The sequence below is a fragment of the Hyperoodon ampullatus genome (genome assembly GCF_949752795.1).
Source record: "Hyperoodon ampullatus genome assembly, chromosome: X".
NCBI classification, from domain to species: domain Eukaryota; kingdom Metazoa; phylum Chordata; class Mammalia; order Artiodactyla; family Ziphiidae; genus Hyperoodon; species Hyperoodon ampullatus.
In genome coordinates, this window is record NC_136913.1 from 116,798,572 (window position 1) to 116,815,592 (window position 17,021).

The window sequence follows — 17,021 nt, forward strand, 5'->3', positions numbered from 1 at the left end:
TGATCCCTGGTCGGGCCCACATGATGCACAGCGTGGCCAAAAAACCCCCCCAAAAAAACAACAACAAAAAAAGATTAAAAAAATAGCAATGCTTTGATGAGTTACTTTTGTTAATAAGATCTTGCATAATGCTTCCTCCAAAAAGTTTAGGATCATTAAAGCAGCAAGTCGTTGGGTTGAAGTTGTGTGCATTAATGTTGAATACATCACATTTTGTAATTATGCATTTAATGGCTGCCTTCCCCTCTGGACTAAGTGCCTCGTGAGGGCAGGAGTCTCTGTCTTGTCTTCCCAGTGCTGTATTCCCAGTGTGTAACATGGTGTCAGACACATAGTAGGCACTCAATAAAATGTGTTAAACGGATATGCAAAAAAATCAGTCGGTGAGGTTGCAGCCAGGCTGCATAACTCAGGCAAGGGTCTATACTGTGGCTGCTGCCATGGCTTTGAGCATGAGGAAAAAGTCTTGTGTGGGAGGCGAAGGAAAAGTATAGTCACATGCACTTGGGGATCGTTTGTTCTGAAACTGAACTGGGCATATTTCTGACTTTTTGAACGCAGGTTTAGACAATGAAAGAACACATCATATATCAGAGGCTTTATGGAACCATTCTCATGTTGAGTTTTATCTTTCTCTCAGGTAAGAAAATGTATTCTTATTATCTCTTTCAATATCTCATGGACAGTAGGTTACCGAAATAAACCATTTGAAAAATTGCTGGGCTGCCTCTCAATGGCTTCCTGTCGGTCCATATGGCTATAGGACAAGCTGGAGCTTCAGCAAGTGAATCCACTCTCTCAGGATTCCCTGTGACTGATGGAGAACTGGCCCCAAGTAGACAGTAGCTTGGACTACTGCTGTCTTTGACATATCTTAATGAAGCTCTGACATGCCATTTGGTGGCTGATACACACCTAACATAAGATTTGGGTTTTCTTTTAGGCTGTTTTCTCTTATGCATAATGCTTTATTTAAAGCTCCCTGGAGCATTATGATATCGTCTTTCTGTCTCCATGATATATATATATGGCAACAATCATAGAGTATAGACAGGGAAGTTGAGGTGTGACGAACAGGCATCTGTTCTGGGAGGCCCAGCCCTTGCCTAAACTCTGTGATCAGAATGGAGATAGATTCTGTCTTTGTTTCTATTCTGCAGCAAATAGATGATGGAGACAGTTGAACTGAAGTAGCTGGTAATTTGGAGACGTAAGAACGAGGTTGTCTTGGAAGATTGCAATCTCGTCCATGTTAAGTGAATTCAATTGGTAACACTGCTCATTTAGCACATCAGTCTTTAGCTAACAGGCCATACATGCCAATGAGGGACAGTTCCTTGATGAAACGGAAGTGGGGTTTAATTTGAGTGGCCCTCAGATTTGAGAGCTGATCTTCTGGAAAAATACCAAATCATCATCACCATCAACAACAAGCACTGACTGTGTGCAGAGCCTGATGGGAAACCATGTTTCTCGTCATAAAGTTTGAAATGGGATCTGGGGGCACAGTGGCAACTCTGTCGCCTGGCCTTGACTACTTGCTAGGATGTTGATTTCTCTTTTCCCTGACTATTTCCTCAAAGGCCAGAAACTTTGTTTGCTCCATTTCTTTATCCAAAACATCCAGCACAGGTCTTGACACACAGCTTGTCAGTACATATTTGCTGATTTAATAAATTAATGCAGTTTGAAATGATCAAACCCTGAACACCTGTACGGTGGTGGTGTATGTGACACAAACTCTAAGTGGATTTGTGTGTGTGTGGGTAGGGCATGGGGCATGGATAAGAGGGATCTAGGAATAGAACGATCTAGAAGTCTTTAGTGTAGTCTTGGAAGAAAAAGTGGAAGAGTGTGTGATACTGGAAGGTTAGAATGGGTTTTGTGAGGAATGTCATTGGTCAATGAAACTTATGATAGATGTGCAGATTTTAAACCTTCAAATTCACGATGCAAGGCAGTGTTCTTTTAGGTTATTAAACAGTTCTCATTGTCCTTCAGTTGGTGAGAAAGTTATCATTTTCTTCCTGGAACAAAAATTGGTTCTTGAAAACAATGGTATGACTAAGGTTCAGTCCCCTTCAGGCTCTAGAAGAGTCACCGGCCTCCCAACTGTGAGGGTCATCGTGGGAGGCAGGGCGAGGGCCAAGCCTAGATCGGGCAGAGGGTGATTCAGATGCTGTCGCTGGATGAGGCCAGAGTGTGGAGCAAAACCATGCCCATGGAGGAAATACCAAGGGTCAAGAAGAAGAAACCAAATCTGTTGTAAGGTCTAAAGGTGAGAGCAGTGCTAGAAAGAAGGGAGGAAGACTGAGGTCAGGAACTGAATAGTTGCAGAGTGGAGCGGGGGAGGGAGGAAGAGAGGGTGGAGGGAAGGAATAAAACAGAAATAGCCTCTGGGCTCCCTGCTTTTATTCTTGCTCTGCGATAGCCTATTCTCAACACAGCAGTCAGAGCAATCCTTTGATGTATTAAGTCAGATCATGTCACTCTTTTACTCAAAACTTGCCAATATGTCTCCATCACAACTAGAATACAATCCCAACTCTTTAATTAGCCCTAAAAAGCACTGCGCTATCTGGTCTCAGTGCCTCTTGGGCCTCATTTCCTACTATGCTTCCTCTCCCTCTCTCTCACTCCAGACACACCAGCTTCCTTCCTAGTCCTCGAGAATGGCAAGCACAGTCCCACCTCAAGGCCTTTGCGCATACTATTACCCATGTCTGGGTCGCTCTTACTTCACATCTTTGTAACCCTGGCTCTGTTTCATCTCCTAGGACTAAACTAAAATGACTCTTCTTCATAAATTTTTTAAAATTTGTATTTATTTATTTATTTATTTGGCTACTTGACTTGCAGGATCTTAGTTCCCCAACCAGGGATCAAATCTGTGCCCCCTGCAGTGGAAGCATGGACTTCTAACCACTGGACTGCCAGGGAAGTCCCAAATGACTCTTCTTCAGAGAGGCCTTCCTTAACTATCTGATTGAATGTAGACATTCCGGTTCCCCTCATCCCTGCCCCTCGCATTATCTAGCTCATCAGCCTGTTAATTTCCTTCCGAGTACTGTTCACAATTTGTAATTCTCTTTCCTTGTTGAGTGACAGCCTCTCTCTCTCTGGAATGTTAAACTGACGAAGGCCAGGGATCTGGTGTGGACACGTGTTCGCTCTATCACTGCACTCCAACACTGCTACATAGTTGGGCCTCAGTGATCATCAGTGTCAAGTAAATGAATGGTCCAGGGTACTTCTGGCTTTATGAGTAAGGGCATCCATTTTGTTGGGTGAGACACGGGCCTTGGGCCCAAATCTGGAAGGAACAATCTCATTACCTTTGTGAGGGTAATTCCTTTGCCTCCCATTCCAAAAAGAACTCTTGGCAGGCCACATGCATGGTCAGCAACCTAGGTACTGGAGGAGAGAACATGTTGGAAAACTCTGTAACTGGTGACTGGTGAGAGAAATGAGGCTCAAAGTTGGATGCTTCTATATATGGCAGATCTGGTTTTTTGGTTTTGTCTTTTTTTACATTTTTAGAGGGCAAAGTTATTCATTGATGGTAGGAAATTTTTTCCATATACAATGTTCCAGGCTTAATATATCATCTGTTTTTATTAACTAATTAATTAATTTTTATTGAAGTATATTGATTTACAATATTATATTAGTTTCAGGTGTACAACATAGTGATTCAGTATTTTTACAGATTATACTCCATTAAAAGTTATTACAAGATAATGGCTAGAATTCCTTGTGCTATACAATATATCCTTGTAGCTTATTTCATACATAATAGTGTGTACTTTTTAATCCCCTACTCCCTTATTGTCCCTCCCCCTTCCTTCCCCCACTGGTAACCACTAGTTTATTTTCTATATCTGTGAGCCTGTTTCTGTTTTGCATATACATTTGCATTACATTTTAGAGTCCACATATAAATGATATACTGTATTCAGTGTCTGACTTATATCACTAAGCATAATATTCTCTAGGTCCATCCACGTTGCTGCAAATGGCAGAATTTCATTCTTTTTTATGGCTGCATAATATTCCATTATATAGATATAGATATAGATATCACATCTTCTTTATCCATTCATCTGTTGATGGACACTCAGTTTGCTTCCACATCTTGGCTATTGTAAATAGTGCTGCTTTGATCACTGGGTGCATATATCTTTCTAAATTAGAGTTCTCATTTTTTCCAGATATATACTCGGGAATGGAATTTCTGGGTCATATGGTAAATCTATTTTTAGTTTTTTGAGGAACCTCTATACTGTTTTCCATAGTGACTGCACCAATTTACATTCCCACCAACAATGTACAAGGGTTTATCTAAAGATTAGTTGTTTACTCACAAGACCAGTGGGAAGTATAGGCAATGGATGGCAGTAGCTCTGGGCCTCTGTGGTTGTCAACAGGATGGCCGTGGTGATGTGGGTAATGAAGCTCCCCAGTATCAAGCATGAATCTACTGTATCTACTCAGACAGCCATGGGTCTGCCAGCACCTGGTCTACCAAGTTTTTCAATGCTCCTGGCTATTCATTTGCAAGGATTTGTGATACTAAGAGCCAGAAGAGCCCTTTTATGAGTGAGTAATGACATTTCCTAGTTGAGGCAGGCATGGTGCGCCCTTGGCAGAATGCTTACCTTCACAGTGGGCAGATTGTCTACAGGACTGATACAGCCAATGACTCCGGTGGGACCCGTCCCCCAAATCTGCTCTGCCCCCTCTCCCTCCTTGAATAGAAGGTATTGCCAGGTGGTTAGCTGGGCCTTGAGCCTTATGCAGTATTATGAGTTGAATTGTTTCCCTCCCACAATTCATATGTTGAAGTCCTAACCCTCAGCACCTGAGAATGTGATTGTGTTTGGAAATAGGGGCATTACAAATGTAATTAGTCAAGGAAAGATGAAGTCACATTGTAGTAATGCGGACCCCTAATCCAATATGATGGTGGTCCTTATACAAAGGGCACATTTGGACACAGACAAGCACACAAGGAGAAGGCCATGTGAGGATAAAGGCAGAGATTGGGGTGATGCAGCAGAAGCCACAGAACACCACATATTGTCAGTAAACCACCAGAAGCTAGGAGAGAGGCCTGGAACAGATTTTTCCCTCAGAGTCCTCAGAAGGAAACAACCCTGCTGACACTTTGACCTCAGACTTCTAGCCTCCAGAGCTGTGAGAAAATACATTTCTGTTGTTTGTGGTACTTTGTTACAGCACCCTAGCAACTATTACACTCAGACTCTGATGCTCAGTCAGGTTCTATGGATCAGAACTCTTGGATAAAGTAGAGGAAAGCAGGTCACCGCATGGGGGAGAAACAGTGACCAGATCATGCCCACAGTGCCTGACCAGGGTTAAACCTCATTTGTCCACTCCTCCTAAGATGATGCAGGGCAGTGCACCTAGAATCTCAGTCCCCTAACCTTTCACATTTCAAGGAGAATCTTTGCCAAGAGAGGACAGGAAAACAAGTATAGAATATATCTGATGATTACTAATTCAGTCTTCAGAAAATAAAGGGACTTTACTGAAAAAATCATGCAAATTATCTATCTCTTAGAGTTCTAAACGTTTTATTCACTGCCTTTTATTTTATTTGTTTGTTTGTTTGTTTGTTTATTGGCCATGCCTCGCAGCTTGTGGGATCTTAGTTCCCTGACCAGGGATTGAACCCGGGCCATGGCAGTGAAAGCGTCCTAACCACTGAACCCCCAGGGAATTCCCTCACTGACCTTTATTTTTTTTCATGGTCCAAGTATGTGGTGATTTTTATTAAGAACAACTTTGGTTCTAAGAATTCCACCCTCAATTCTGTAATGCTTTCCTTTAAAAACAATTATACAAGAGCAAATACAAAAAATATTAAATTATGAAAACAAATCCATTAAGGCTCCCTTTATATATATTATATACACTCAAACAAGTCAAGATTTTTCAGGGTAGAAGAATAAAGTCCAATGTGATAGCTTAGAAATCAGCACTTCTTTACGGTGACTAGAAAACACTGAGCTATTTTAAGAAAACCGCAGAGTGGAAAATGGAGGCATTTTTGTCAAAAAGTGTCTCAAAGCACTGTCCATGAGTCCTAGGGGTTTGGACTGTACAGTATTAAAGTGTGAGGGGAGAATGATGCCTTTCTAAACTCAGGCTTATGAGCCGAGCTGATCTGGCAACTTCAAAGAGCTTCTCTATCTGTACGTTCCACTGCTCACTGAGGAGACATCACTTGACACAATTTACAAGTCTTCTTTTGGCTAGACCTTGGACTACTAATCACTAATAATTTTGCAGATTTGCCTCACTGACTTTTTTTTGTGTGTGTGGTATGCGGGCCTCTCACTGCTGTGGCCTCTCCCATTGCGGAGCACAGGCTCCGGACGCGCAGGCTCAGCGGCCATGGCTCACGGGCCCAGCCACTCCGCGGCATGTGGGATCTTCCCAGACCGGGGCATGAACCCGTGTCCCCTGCATCGGCAGGCGGACTCTCAACCACTGCGCCACCAGGGAAGCCCAACCTCACTGACTTTTAAAATGGATGTATTTGTTACTTTTGGGGTCTGGTAGGGAGAGGGAACTATCTCCTGATCTTTTGCCAAAGGTTCTCTAAAACAGAGGGCAGGGCACAAGTTCAGTCTGTAGTTCAGAATTTGTCATCGTATGCCGGATGCTTTACCCACAGCACTGATACTTTTGCACAAGGGACAGCCCTCCATATGCTCACCTGTCAGCTTCCAACTCAGTACCCTAATATAGGGCACAATGATTATATTCAGTAAATAGCAATAAAGTACCTACTACGTGCCAACCATTATGCTGAGCACTGGAAACTGGCAATAGGGGCCAAGACTCCAGTTATACTACTGCCCAGAAAATCAGATAATACAAAAGTAGGAGCATTCTGGGAAAAACTGGCATTGTTTTATGCTCAGTGAATTCAATTCTGCTTTAAAATTGCTTAAACTTGGCATCCTCAGGCAAAGCAGCTTTAGAATTTAGCAAAAAGCAAAATAGAATGACATCTTGAGTGAGTATTGTGGCAATATGGCAAGAGTATTATTTTCCCTCCGGCTCCGCCAGAGAAAGACCTGGGGCACATTCTCTTGCTATATCAATCTGCTAGAGAGTTAAAAAATGGTAGCTGGCAGATAAAGATATCATGAGAAAAGAAAACTACACACCAATATCCCATATGGATCTAGATGTAAAAATTCTTAACAATATACTGGCAAACTAACTCCAGCAGCATATTGAGGATTATCTACCTTGACCAAGTGGAATTTATATTAGGAATGCAAAGGTGTTTCAACATATAAAAATTCATCTACCAATGTAACACACTACATTAATAGATTGAAGGGAAAAAAACATATGATCATCTTAATTGATGCAGAAAAAACATTTGACAAAATCCAACACCCTTTCATGATAAAAGCACTCAGTACTCTAGAAACAGAAGGAAACTTCCTCAAGCTGTAAAGGGCATCTATGAAAACCTAATAGTGAACATCATACTTAATTGTGAATAGCTAAAATCTTCCCCTAAGATCCAGAACAAGACCAGAATGCCCACTCCTATTCAGTATTGTGCTGGAAGTTCTAGCCAGAGCAGTTGGACAAGAAAAAGAAATAAGACATCCAAACTGGAAAGAAAAAGTAAAACTATCTCTGTTTGTAGATAATACGATCTTACATAAAGAACATCCTAAAGAATCTGAAAAACAGATGATTAAGTTAACAAACAAATTCAGCAAATTGCAGGATACAAGATCAATACATAAAAATTAGTAGTACATTCTATGCACTAACAAAACAACCTGAAATGAAGTTAAGAAAATAATTTCATTTACAATACTTTCTAAAAGAATAAAATACCAAGGAATAAATTTAACCAAGTAGGTGAAAGACTTCTACACTCAAACCACAAACATTGCTGAAAGAAATTAAAGAAGACCTAAGTAAATGGGAAAAACCCCATGTTTACAGATTTAATATTAAGATGGCAATATACCTCAAAGAGATCCACAGATTCAAGGCAAACTCTATCAAAATCCCAATGGTCTTTTTTAGGGAGTTCCCTGGTGGTCCAGTGGTTAGGACTCAGTGCTTTCACTGCCGTGTGCCTGGGTTCAGTCTCTGGTGGGGGAACTAAGATCGCACAAGCCGTGCAACGTGGCCAAAAAGAAAACATTTCAATAAATTAAAAAAATTCCAATGGTCTTTTTTACAAACATGGAAAAGCCAATCCCACAATTCACATGGAATTGCAAGGAACACTGAATAGCCAACGCAACCTTGAAAAAGAACAAAGTTGGAGGACTCACACATCCTGATTTCAAAACCTACTACAAAGTACAATAATCAAAACAGTGTGTTATTGGCATAAGGATAGACATAGATTAATGGAACAGAATTGAGAGTTCAGAAAGAAACCCATACATGTATGGTCAATTAATTTTCCACAAGGGTGCCAAGACCATTCAATGGGGAAAAATAATGTACTTAACAAATGGTGATGGGAAAACTGGGTATGTAAACATATATGCATGTATACATACAAATACATGTAAACACATGTAAAAGAATGAAGTTGGACCCTTACTTCACACCATATATAAAAATTAACTCAAGATGTATGAACAATCTAAATGTAAGAACTACAACTATAAAACTTTTAGAAGAAAGCATAGAGGTAAATCTTCATGACCTTGGATTTGACAATAGATAGATTCTTAGAAATGACACCAAAAGAACAAGCAACAAAGGAAAAAACAGATAAATTGGACTTCATCAAAATTAAAAACTTCTGTGCATCAAAAGACACTATCGGAGCCGGAGGAAGATGGCGGAAGAGTAAGACGCGGAGATCACCTTCCTCCCCACAGATACATCAGAAATTCATCTACACGTGGAACAACTCCAACAGAACACCTACTGAACGCTGACAGAAGACCTCAGACCCCCCAAAAGGCAAGAAACTCCCCACATACCTGGGTAGGTCAAAAGAAAAAAAGAATAAACAGAGACAATAGGATATGGACGGGACCTGCACCAGTGGGAGGGAGCCGTGAAGGAGGGAAGGTTTCTACACACTACAAGCCCCTTCGAGGGCGGAGACTGCAGGTGGCGGAGGGGGAAAGCTTCGGAGTAGCGGAGGAGAGCACAGCAACAGGGGTGTGGAGGGCAAAGCGGAGAGATTTTGGCACAGAGGATCGGTGCCCTCAGGCACACACCAGCCCGAGAAGCTTGTCTGCTCGGCCACCGGGGCGGGCGGGGCTGGGAGCTGAGGCTCGGGTATCGGCTTTCAGTCGGAGCGCAGGGAGAGGACTGGGGCTGGCGGCAGGAAGAGAGCCTGAAGGGGTTAGTGCTAGCCCGGAGGGAGTCCGGGGAAAGGGTCTGGAGCTACCGGAGAGGCAAGAGACTTTTTTCCCTTTTGTTGCCTGGTGCGCGAGGAGAGGGCATTCCCCTCCCTCCCCTCTGCCTGAGTGAGCCAGAGCCCCCGAATCAGCGGCTCCTTTAAACCCGTCCTGTCTGAGCGAAGAACGGACGCCCTCCGGCGACCTACGCGCAGAGGCGGGGCCAGGTCCAAGGCTGAGACCCGGGAGCTGTGAGAGCAGAGACAGGGAAATCTCTCTGTGCAGCCTCCGAGGCAGCGGATTAAAGCTCCACGGTCCATTTGATGTGCCCTGCGTCTGTGGAGTGCATGAATGGACAGCGAATCATCCCAAATTGAGGAAGTGGACCTTGAGGACAAGATTTAAGACTTTCCCCCCTTTTTTTTTCCTCTTTTTACAACGAATTATCTCAAATTAAGGAGGTGGACTTAGCAAGATTTCAGACTTTTCGCCCTTTTCCTCTTTTTACAACGAATTATCCCAAATCGAGGAGGTGGACTTGGAGAGCAAGATTTTTGATTTTTCCCCCTGCTCTCTTTTTGTGAATGTGTATGTGTAATCTTCTGTGTAAGATTCTCTCTGTATAGCTTTGCTTCCATCATATGTCCCAGGGTTCTTTCGGTCCGTGTTTTTATTCAATAATTACTTTTTAATTTTAATAACGCTACTATATTTCATACTTTATTCTATTTTACTTTACCTGCTCTTTCTTTTTTTCCTCCCTTCCCTTCCTCCCTCCCTCCGCTCCTCCTTTCCTTCTTTCTTTTTCTTTCCTCCATCCCTCCCTCCCTCCCACCCTTCTTCTTTCCACTTTCTTTTTCTTTCCTTCCTCCCTCCCTCCTTCCCTCCTGTCTTTCTTTCTTTCTTTCCTTCCTCCCTCCCTCCCTCTCTTCTTCCATTCACTCTTCCTTTTGCTTTCATTCCTCCCTCCCTCCCTCCTTTCTTTCCTTTCTTTCCATCCTTCCTCCCTCCCTCCTTTCTTTCTTTCTTCCTTCCTTCCTTCCTTACTTCCCTTCTTCCTTTCTTTCAATCTCTCTTTCTTTCTCCTACTAATTATTTCTTTCTACTTTTTCTCACTGTTATTCTGAGCCGGGTGGATGAAAGGCTCTTGGTGCTGCAGCCAGGAGTTAGTGCTCTGCCTCTGAAGTGGGAGAGCCAACTTCAGGACACGGGTCCACAAGAGACCTCCCAGCTCCACATAATATCAAGCAGCGAAAATCTCCCAGGGATCTCCATCTCAACACCAGCACCCAGCTTCAGTCAACGACCAGCAAGCTACAGTGCTGGTCACCCTATGCCAAGCAACTAGCAAGGCAGGAACACAACCCCACCCATTAGCAGAGAGGATACCTAAAAACATAATAAGGCCACAGGCACCCCAAAACACACCACCAGACGTGGACCTGTCCACCAGAAAGACAAGATCGAGCTTCAACCACCAGAACACAGGCATTAGTCCCCCCCACCAGGAAGCCTACACAACCTACTGAAACAACCTTAGCCACGGGGGACAGACACCAAAAACAACGGGAACTACGAATCTGCAGCCTGCAAAAAGGAGACCCCAAACACAGTAACATAAGCAAAATGAGAAAGCAGAAAAACACACAGCAGGTGAAGGAGCAAGATAAAAACCTACCAGACCTAACAAATGAAGAGGTAATAGGCAGTCTACCTGAAAAAGAATTCAGAATAATGATAGTAAAGCTGATCCAAGATTCTATTTCCCAGATCCAAAATCTTGGAAATAGAATAGACAATATGCAAGAAACAGTTAACAAGGACCTAGAAGAACTAAAGATGAATCAAGCATCGATTAAAAACACAATAAATGAAATGAAAAATACTCTAGATGGGATCAATAGCAGAATAACTGAGGCAGAAGAACGGATAAGTGAGGTGGAAGATAAAATAGTGGAAATAACTGATGCAGAGAAAAATGAAGAAAAAAGAATGAAAAGAACAGAGGACAGTCTCAGAGACCTCTGGGACAACATTAAACGCACCAACATTCGAATTATAGGGGTTCCAGAAGAAGAAGAGAAAAAGAAAGGGACTGAGAAAATATTTGAAGAGATTATAGTTGAAAACTTCCCTAATATGGGAAAGGAAATAGTTAATCAAGTCCAGGAGGCACAGAGAGTCCCATACAGAATAAATCCAAGAAGAAATACGCCAAGACACATATTAATCAAACTGTCAAAAATTAAACACAAAGAAATCATATTAAAAGCAGCAAGGGAAAAACAACAAATAACACACAAGGGAATCCCCATCAGGTTAACAGCTGATCTCTCAGCAGAAACTCTACAAGCCAGAAGGGAGTGGCAGGACATAATTAAAGTGATGAAGGAGAGAAACCTGCAACCAAGATTACTCTACCCAGCAAGGATCTCATTCAGATTTGATGGAGAAATTAAAACCTTTACAGACAAGCAAAAGCTGAGAGAGTTCAGCACCACCAAACCAGCTTTACAACAAATGCTAAAGGAACTTCTCTAGGCAAGAAACACAACAGAAGGACTATACCTACAATAACGAACCCAAAGCCATTAAGGAAATGGGAATAGGAACATACATATCAATAATTACCTTAAATGTAAATGGACTAAATGCTCCCACCAAAAGACACAGAGTGGCTGAATGGATACAAAAACAAGACCCATATATATGCTGTCTACAAGAGACCCACTTCAGACCTAGAGACACATACAGATTGAAAGTAAGGGGATGGAAAAAGATATTCCATGCAAATGGAAATCAAAAGAAAGCTGGAGTAGCAATTCTTATATCAGACAAAATAGACTTTAAAATAAAGACTATTAGAAGAGACAAAGAAGGACACTACATAACGATAAAGGGATCGATCCAAGAAGAAGATATAACAATTGTAAATATTTATGCACCCAACATAGGAGCACCTCAATACATAAGGCAAATACTAACAGCCATAAAAGGGGAAATCGACAGTAACACAATCATAGTAGGGGACTTTAACACCCCACTTTCACCAATGGACAGATCATCCAAAATGAAAATAAATAAGGAAACACAAGCTTTAAATGATACATTAAACAAGATGGACTTAATTGATATTTATAGGACATTCCACCCAAAAACAACAGAATACACATTTTTCTCAAGTGCTCATGGAACATTCTCCAGGATAGATCATATCTTGGGTCACAAATCAAGCCTTGGTAAATTTAAGAAAATTGAAATTGTATCAAGTATCTTTTCCGACCACAATGCTATGAGACTAGACATCAATTACAGGAAAAGATCTGTAAAAAATACAAACACATGGAGGCTAAACAATACACTACTCAATAATGAAGTGATCACTGAAGAAATCAAAGAGGAAATTAAGAAATACTTAGAAACAAATGACAATGGAGACACGACGACCCAAAACCTATGGGACGCAGCAAAAGCAGTTCTAAGGGGGAAGTTTATAGCAATACAATCCCACCTTAAGAAACAGGAAACATTTCGAGTAAACAACCTGACCCTGCACCTAAAGCAATTAGAGAAAGAAGAACAAAAAACCCCCAAAGTTAGCAGAAGGAAAGAAATCATAAAGATCAGATCAGAAATAAATGAAAAAGAAATGAAGGAAACGATAGCAAAGATCAACCAAACTAAAAGCTGGTTCTTTGAGAAGATAAACAAAATTGACAAACCATTAGCCAGACTCATCAAGAAAAGAAGGGAGAAGACTCAAATCAGTAGAATTAGAAATGAAAAAGGAGAAGTAACAACTGACACTGCAGAAATACAAAAGATCATGAGAGATTACTATAAGCAACTCTATGCCAATAAAATGGACAACCTGGAAGAAATGGACAAATTCTTAGAAATGCACAACCTACCAAGACTGACTCAGGAAGAAATAGAAAATATGAATAGACCAATCACAAGCACTGAAATTGAAACTGTGATTAAAAATCTTCCATCAAACAAAAGCCCAGGACCAGATGGCTTCACAGGCGAATTCTATCAAACATTTAGAGAAGAGCTAACACCCATCCTTCTCAAACTCTTCCAAACAATATCAGAGGAAGGAACACTCCCAAACTCATTCTACGAGGCCACCATCACCTTGATACCAAAACCAGGCAAGGATGTCACAAAGAAAGAAAACTACAGGCCAATATCACTGATGAACATAGATGCAAAAATCCTCAACAAAATACTAGCAAACAGAATCCAACAGCACATTAAAAGGATCATACACCATGATCAAGTGGGGTTTATTCCAGGAATGCAAGGATTCTTCAATATACGCAAATCAATCAATGTGATACACCATATTAACAAGTTGAAGGAGAAAAACCATATGATCATCTCAATAGATGCAGAGAAAGCTTTCGACAAAATTCAACACCCATTTATGATAAAAACCCTGCAGAAAGTAGGCATAGAGGGAACTTTCCTCAACATAATAAAGGCCATATATGACAAACCCACAGCCAACATTGTCCTCAATGGTGAAAAACTGAAACCATTTCCACTAAGATCAGGAACAAGACAAGGCTGCCCACTCTCACCACTCTTATTCAACATAGTTTTGGAAGTTTTAGCCACAGCAATCAGAGAAGAAAAGGAAATAAAAGGAATCCAAATTGGAAAAGAAGAAGTAAAGCTGTCACTGTTTGCAGATGACATGATACTATACATAGAGAATCCTAAAGATGCTACCGAAAAACTACTAGAGCTAATCAATGAATTTGGTAAAGTAGCAGGATACAAAATTAATGCACAGAAATCTCTGGCATTCCTGTACACTAATGATGAAAAATCTGAAAATGAAATCAAGAAAACACTCCCATTTACCATTGCAACAAAAAGAATAAAATATCTAGGAATAAACCTACCTAAGGAGACAAAAGACCTGTATGCAGAAAATTATAAGACACTGATGAAAGAAATTAAAGATGATATAAATAGATGGAGAGATATACCATGCTCCTGGATTGGAAGAATCAATATTGTGAAAATGACTCTACTACCCAAAGCAATCTACAGATTCAATGCAATCCCTATCAAACTACCACTGGCATTTTTCACAGAAGTAGAACAAAAAATTTCAAAATTTGTTTGGAAAAACAAAAGACCCCGAATAGCCAAAGCAATCTTGAGAACGAAAAACGGAGCTGGAAGAATCAGGCTGCCTGACTTCAGACTATACTACAAAGCTACAGTAATTAAGACAGTGTGGTACTGGCATAAAAACAGAAAGATAGATCAGTGGATCAGGATAGAAAGCCCAGAGATAAACCCACGCACATATGGCCAACTTATCTTTGATAAAGGAGGCAGGAATGTACAGTGGAGAAAGGACAGCCTCTTCAATAAGTGGTGCTGGGAAAACTGGACAGGGACATGTAAAAGTATGAGATTAGATCATTCCCTAACACCATACACAAAAATAAGCTCAAAATGGATTAAAGACCTAAATGTAAGGCCAGAAACTATCAAACTCTTAGAGGAAAACATAGGTAGAACACTCTATGACATAAATCACAGCAAGATCCTTTTGGACCCACCTCCTAGAGAAATGGAACTAAAAACAAAGATAAACAAATGGGACCTAATGAAACTTCAAAGCTTTTGCACAGCAAAGGAAACCATAAACAAGACCAAAAGACAACCCTCAGAATGGGAGAAAATATTTGCAAATGAAGCAACTGACAAAGGATTAATCTCCAAAATTTATAAACAGCTCATGCAGCTCAATAGCAAAAAAACAAACAACCCAATCCAAAAATGGGCAGAAGACTTAAATAGGCATTTCTCCAAAGAAGATATACAGACTGCCAACAAACACATGAAAGAATGCTCAACATCATTAATCATTAGAGAAATGCAAATCAAAACTACAATGAGATATCATCTCACACCAGTCAGAATGGCCATCATCAAGAAATCTAGAAACAATAAATGCTGGAGAGGGTGTGGAGAAAAGGGAACACTCTTGCACTGCTGGTGGGAATGTGAATTGGTACAGCCACTATGGAGAACAGTATGGAGGTTCCTTAAAAAACTAAAAATAGAACTACCATATGACCCAGCAATCCCACTACTAGGCATATACCCTGAGAAAACCATAATTCAAAAAGAGACATGTACCAAAATGTTCATTGCAGCTCTATTCACAATAGCCCGGAGCTGGAAACAACCTAAGTGTCCATCATCGGATGAATGGATAAAGAAGATGTGGCACATATATACAATGGAATATTACTCAGCCATAAAAAGAAACGAAACTGAGCTATTTGTAATGAGGTGGATAGACCTAGAGTCTGTCATACAGAGTGAAGTAAGTCAGAAAGAGAAAGACAAATACCGTATGCTAACACATATATATGGAATTTAAAAAAAAAAAAATGTCATGAAGAACCTAGGGGTAAAACGGGAATAAAGACACAGACCTACTTGAGAATGGACTTGAGGATATGGGGAAGGGGAAGGGTAAGCTGTGACAAAGGGAAAGAGAGGCATGGACATATATACACTACCAAACGTAAGGTAGATAGATAGTGGGAAGCAGCCGCAGAGCACAGGGAGATCAGCTCGGTGCTTTGTGACCGCCTGGAGGGGTGGGATGGGGAGGGTGGGAGGGAGGGAGATGCATGAGGGAGGGGATGTGGGAACAGATGTATATGTATGACTGATTCACTTTGTTATAAAGCAGAAACTAATAAAAAAAAAAAAAAGAAGAGAAGAAAATTAAAAAAAAAAAAAAAATTAAGACACTATCAAGAAAGTTAAAAGACAGCCTACAGAAAGGGAGCTATATGCAGGTCATATATCTCATAAGGTCCTAGTATCCAGAATACATAAAGACTGCTTACAACTCAACAATAAAAAGACAACCCAGTTAAAAATGGGCAAAGGACTTGAATAGAAGTTATGCAAATGGACAACAAGCACATGAAAAGATGCTCAATGTCATTAGTCGTTAGGGAAATGCAAATCAAAACCACAATGAGATGTCACTCACACCCTCGAGGATGGTTATAATACTAATTTAAAAAAAAACAGAAAACTACAAGAGTTGGCAAGGAGGTAGAGAAGTTGGGACCCTCATATGTTGCTAGTGGGAATGTAAAATGGAGCAGCCACTGTGGAAAACAGGTCAGCTGTTACTGAATAAGTTAAACATAGAATTACTATGTGACCCACTCCTAGGTATATACACAGAAGAAATGAAAACATGTGTTCAAACAAAATCAATAGCATGAATGTTCATAGCAGCACTGTTCATAATAGCCAAAAGGTAGACACAACCAAAATATCCATTAATAGATGAATTAATTTTTAAAATGTGGTATACCCATACAATGGAATATTATTCAGCCATATAAAGGAATGAAGTACTGGCACATGCTACAACATGGATGAACGTTTAAGACACTACACTAAGTGAAATAAGCCAGACACAAAAAGCCACATTGTATGATTTCATTTATATGAAATGTCTAGAATAGGCAAATCCACAGAGACAAAAAGCAGATTAGTGGTTTCCAGGGGCTGAAGGGAGGGGCAGATGGGGAGTGACTGCTTAATTGGTACAGGGTTTCCTTTGGGGGTGATGAAAAG

General features: G+C 40.8%; 1 protein-coding gene across 1 annotated transcript in view; it reads left to right on the forward strand.

Moving 5' to 3' along the window:
• Positions 1–570: 570 nt before the first annotated feature.
• The window catches only part of ADGRG4 (adhesion G protein-coupled receptor G4), a gene marked incomplete at both ends in the record, with an annotated part of 125,413 nt that continues 108,962 nt past the window's right edge, over positions 571–17,021 (forward strand). Inside the window, 1 exon segment of the mRNA XM_079728122.1 lies at positions 571–640. Within this exon segment, the coding sequence (XP_079584248.1) occupies positions 571–640 (70 nt within the window).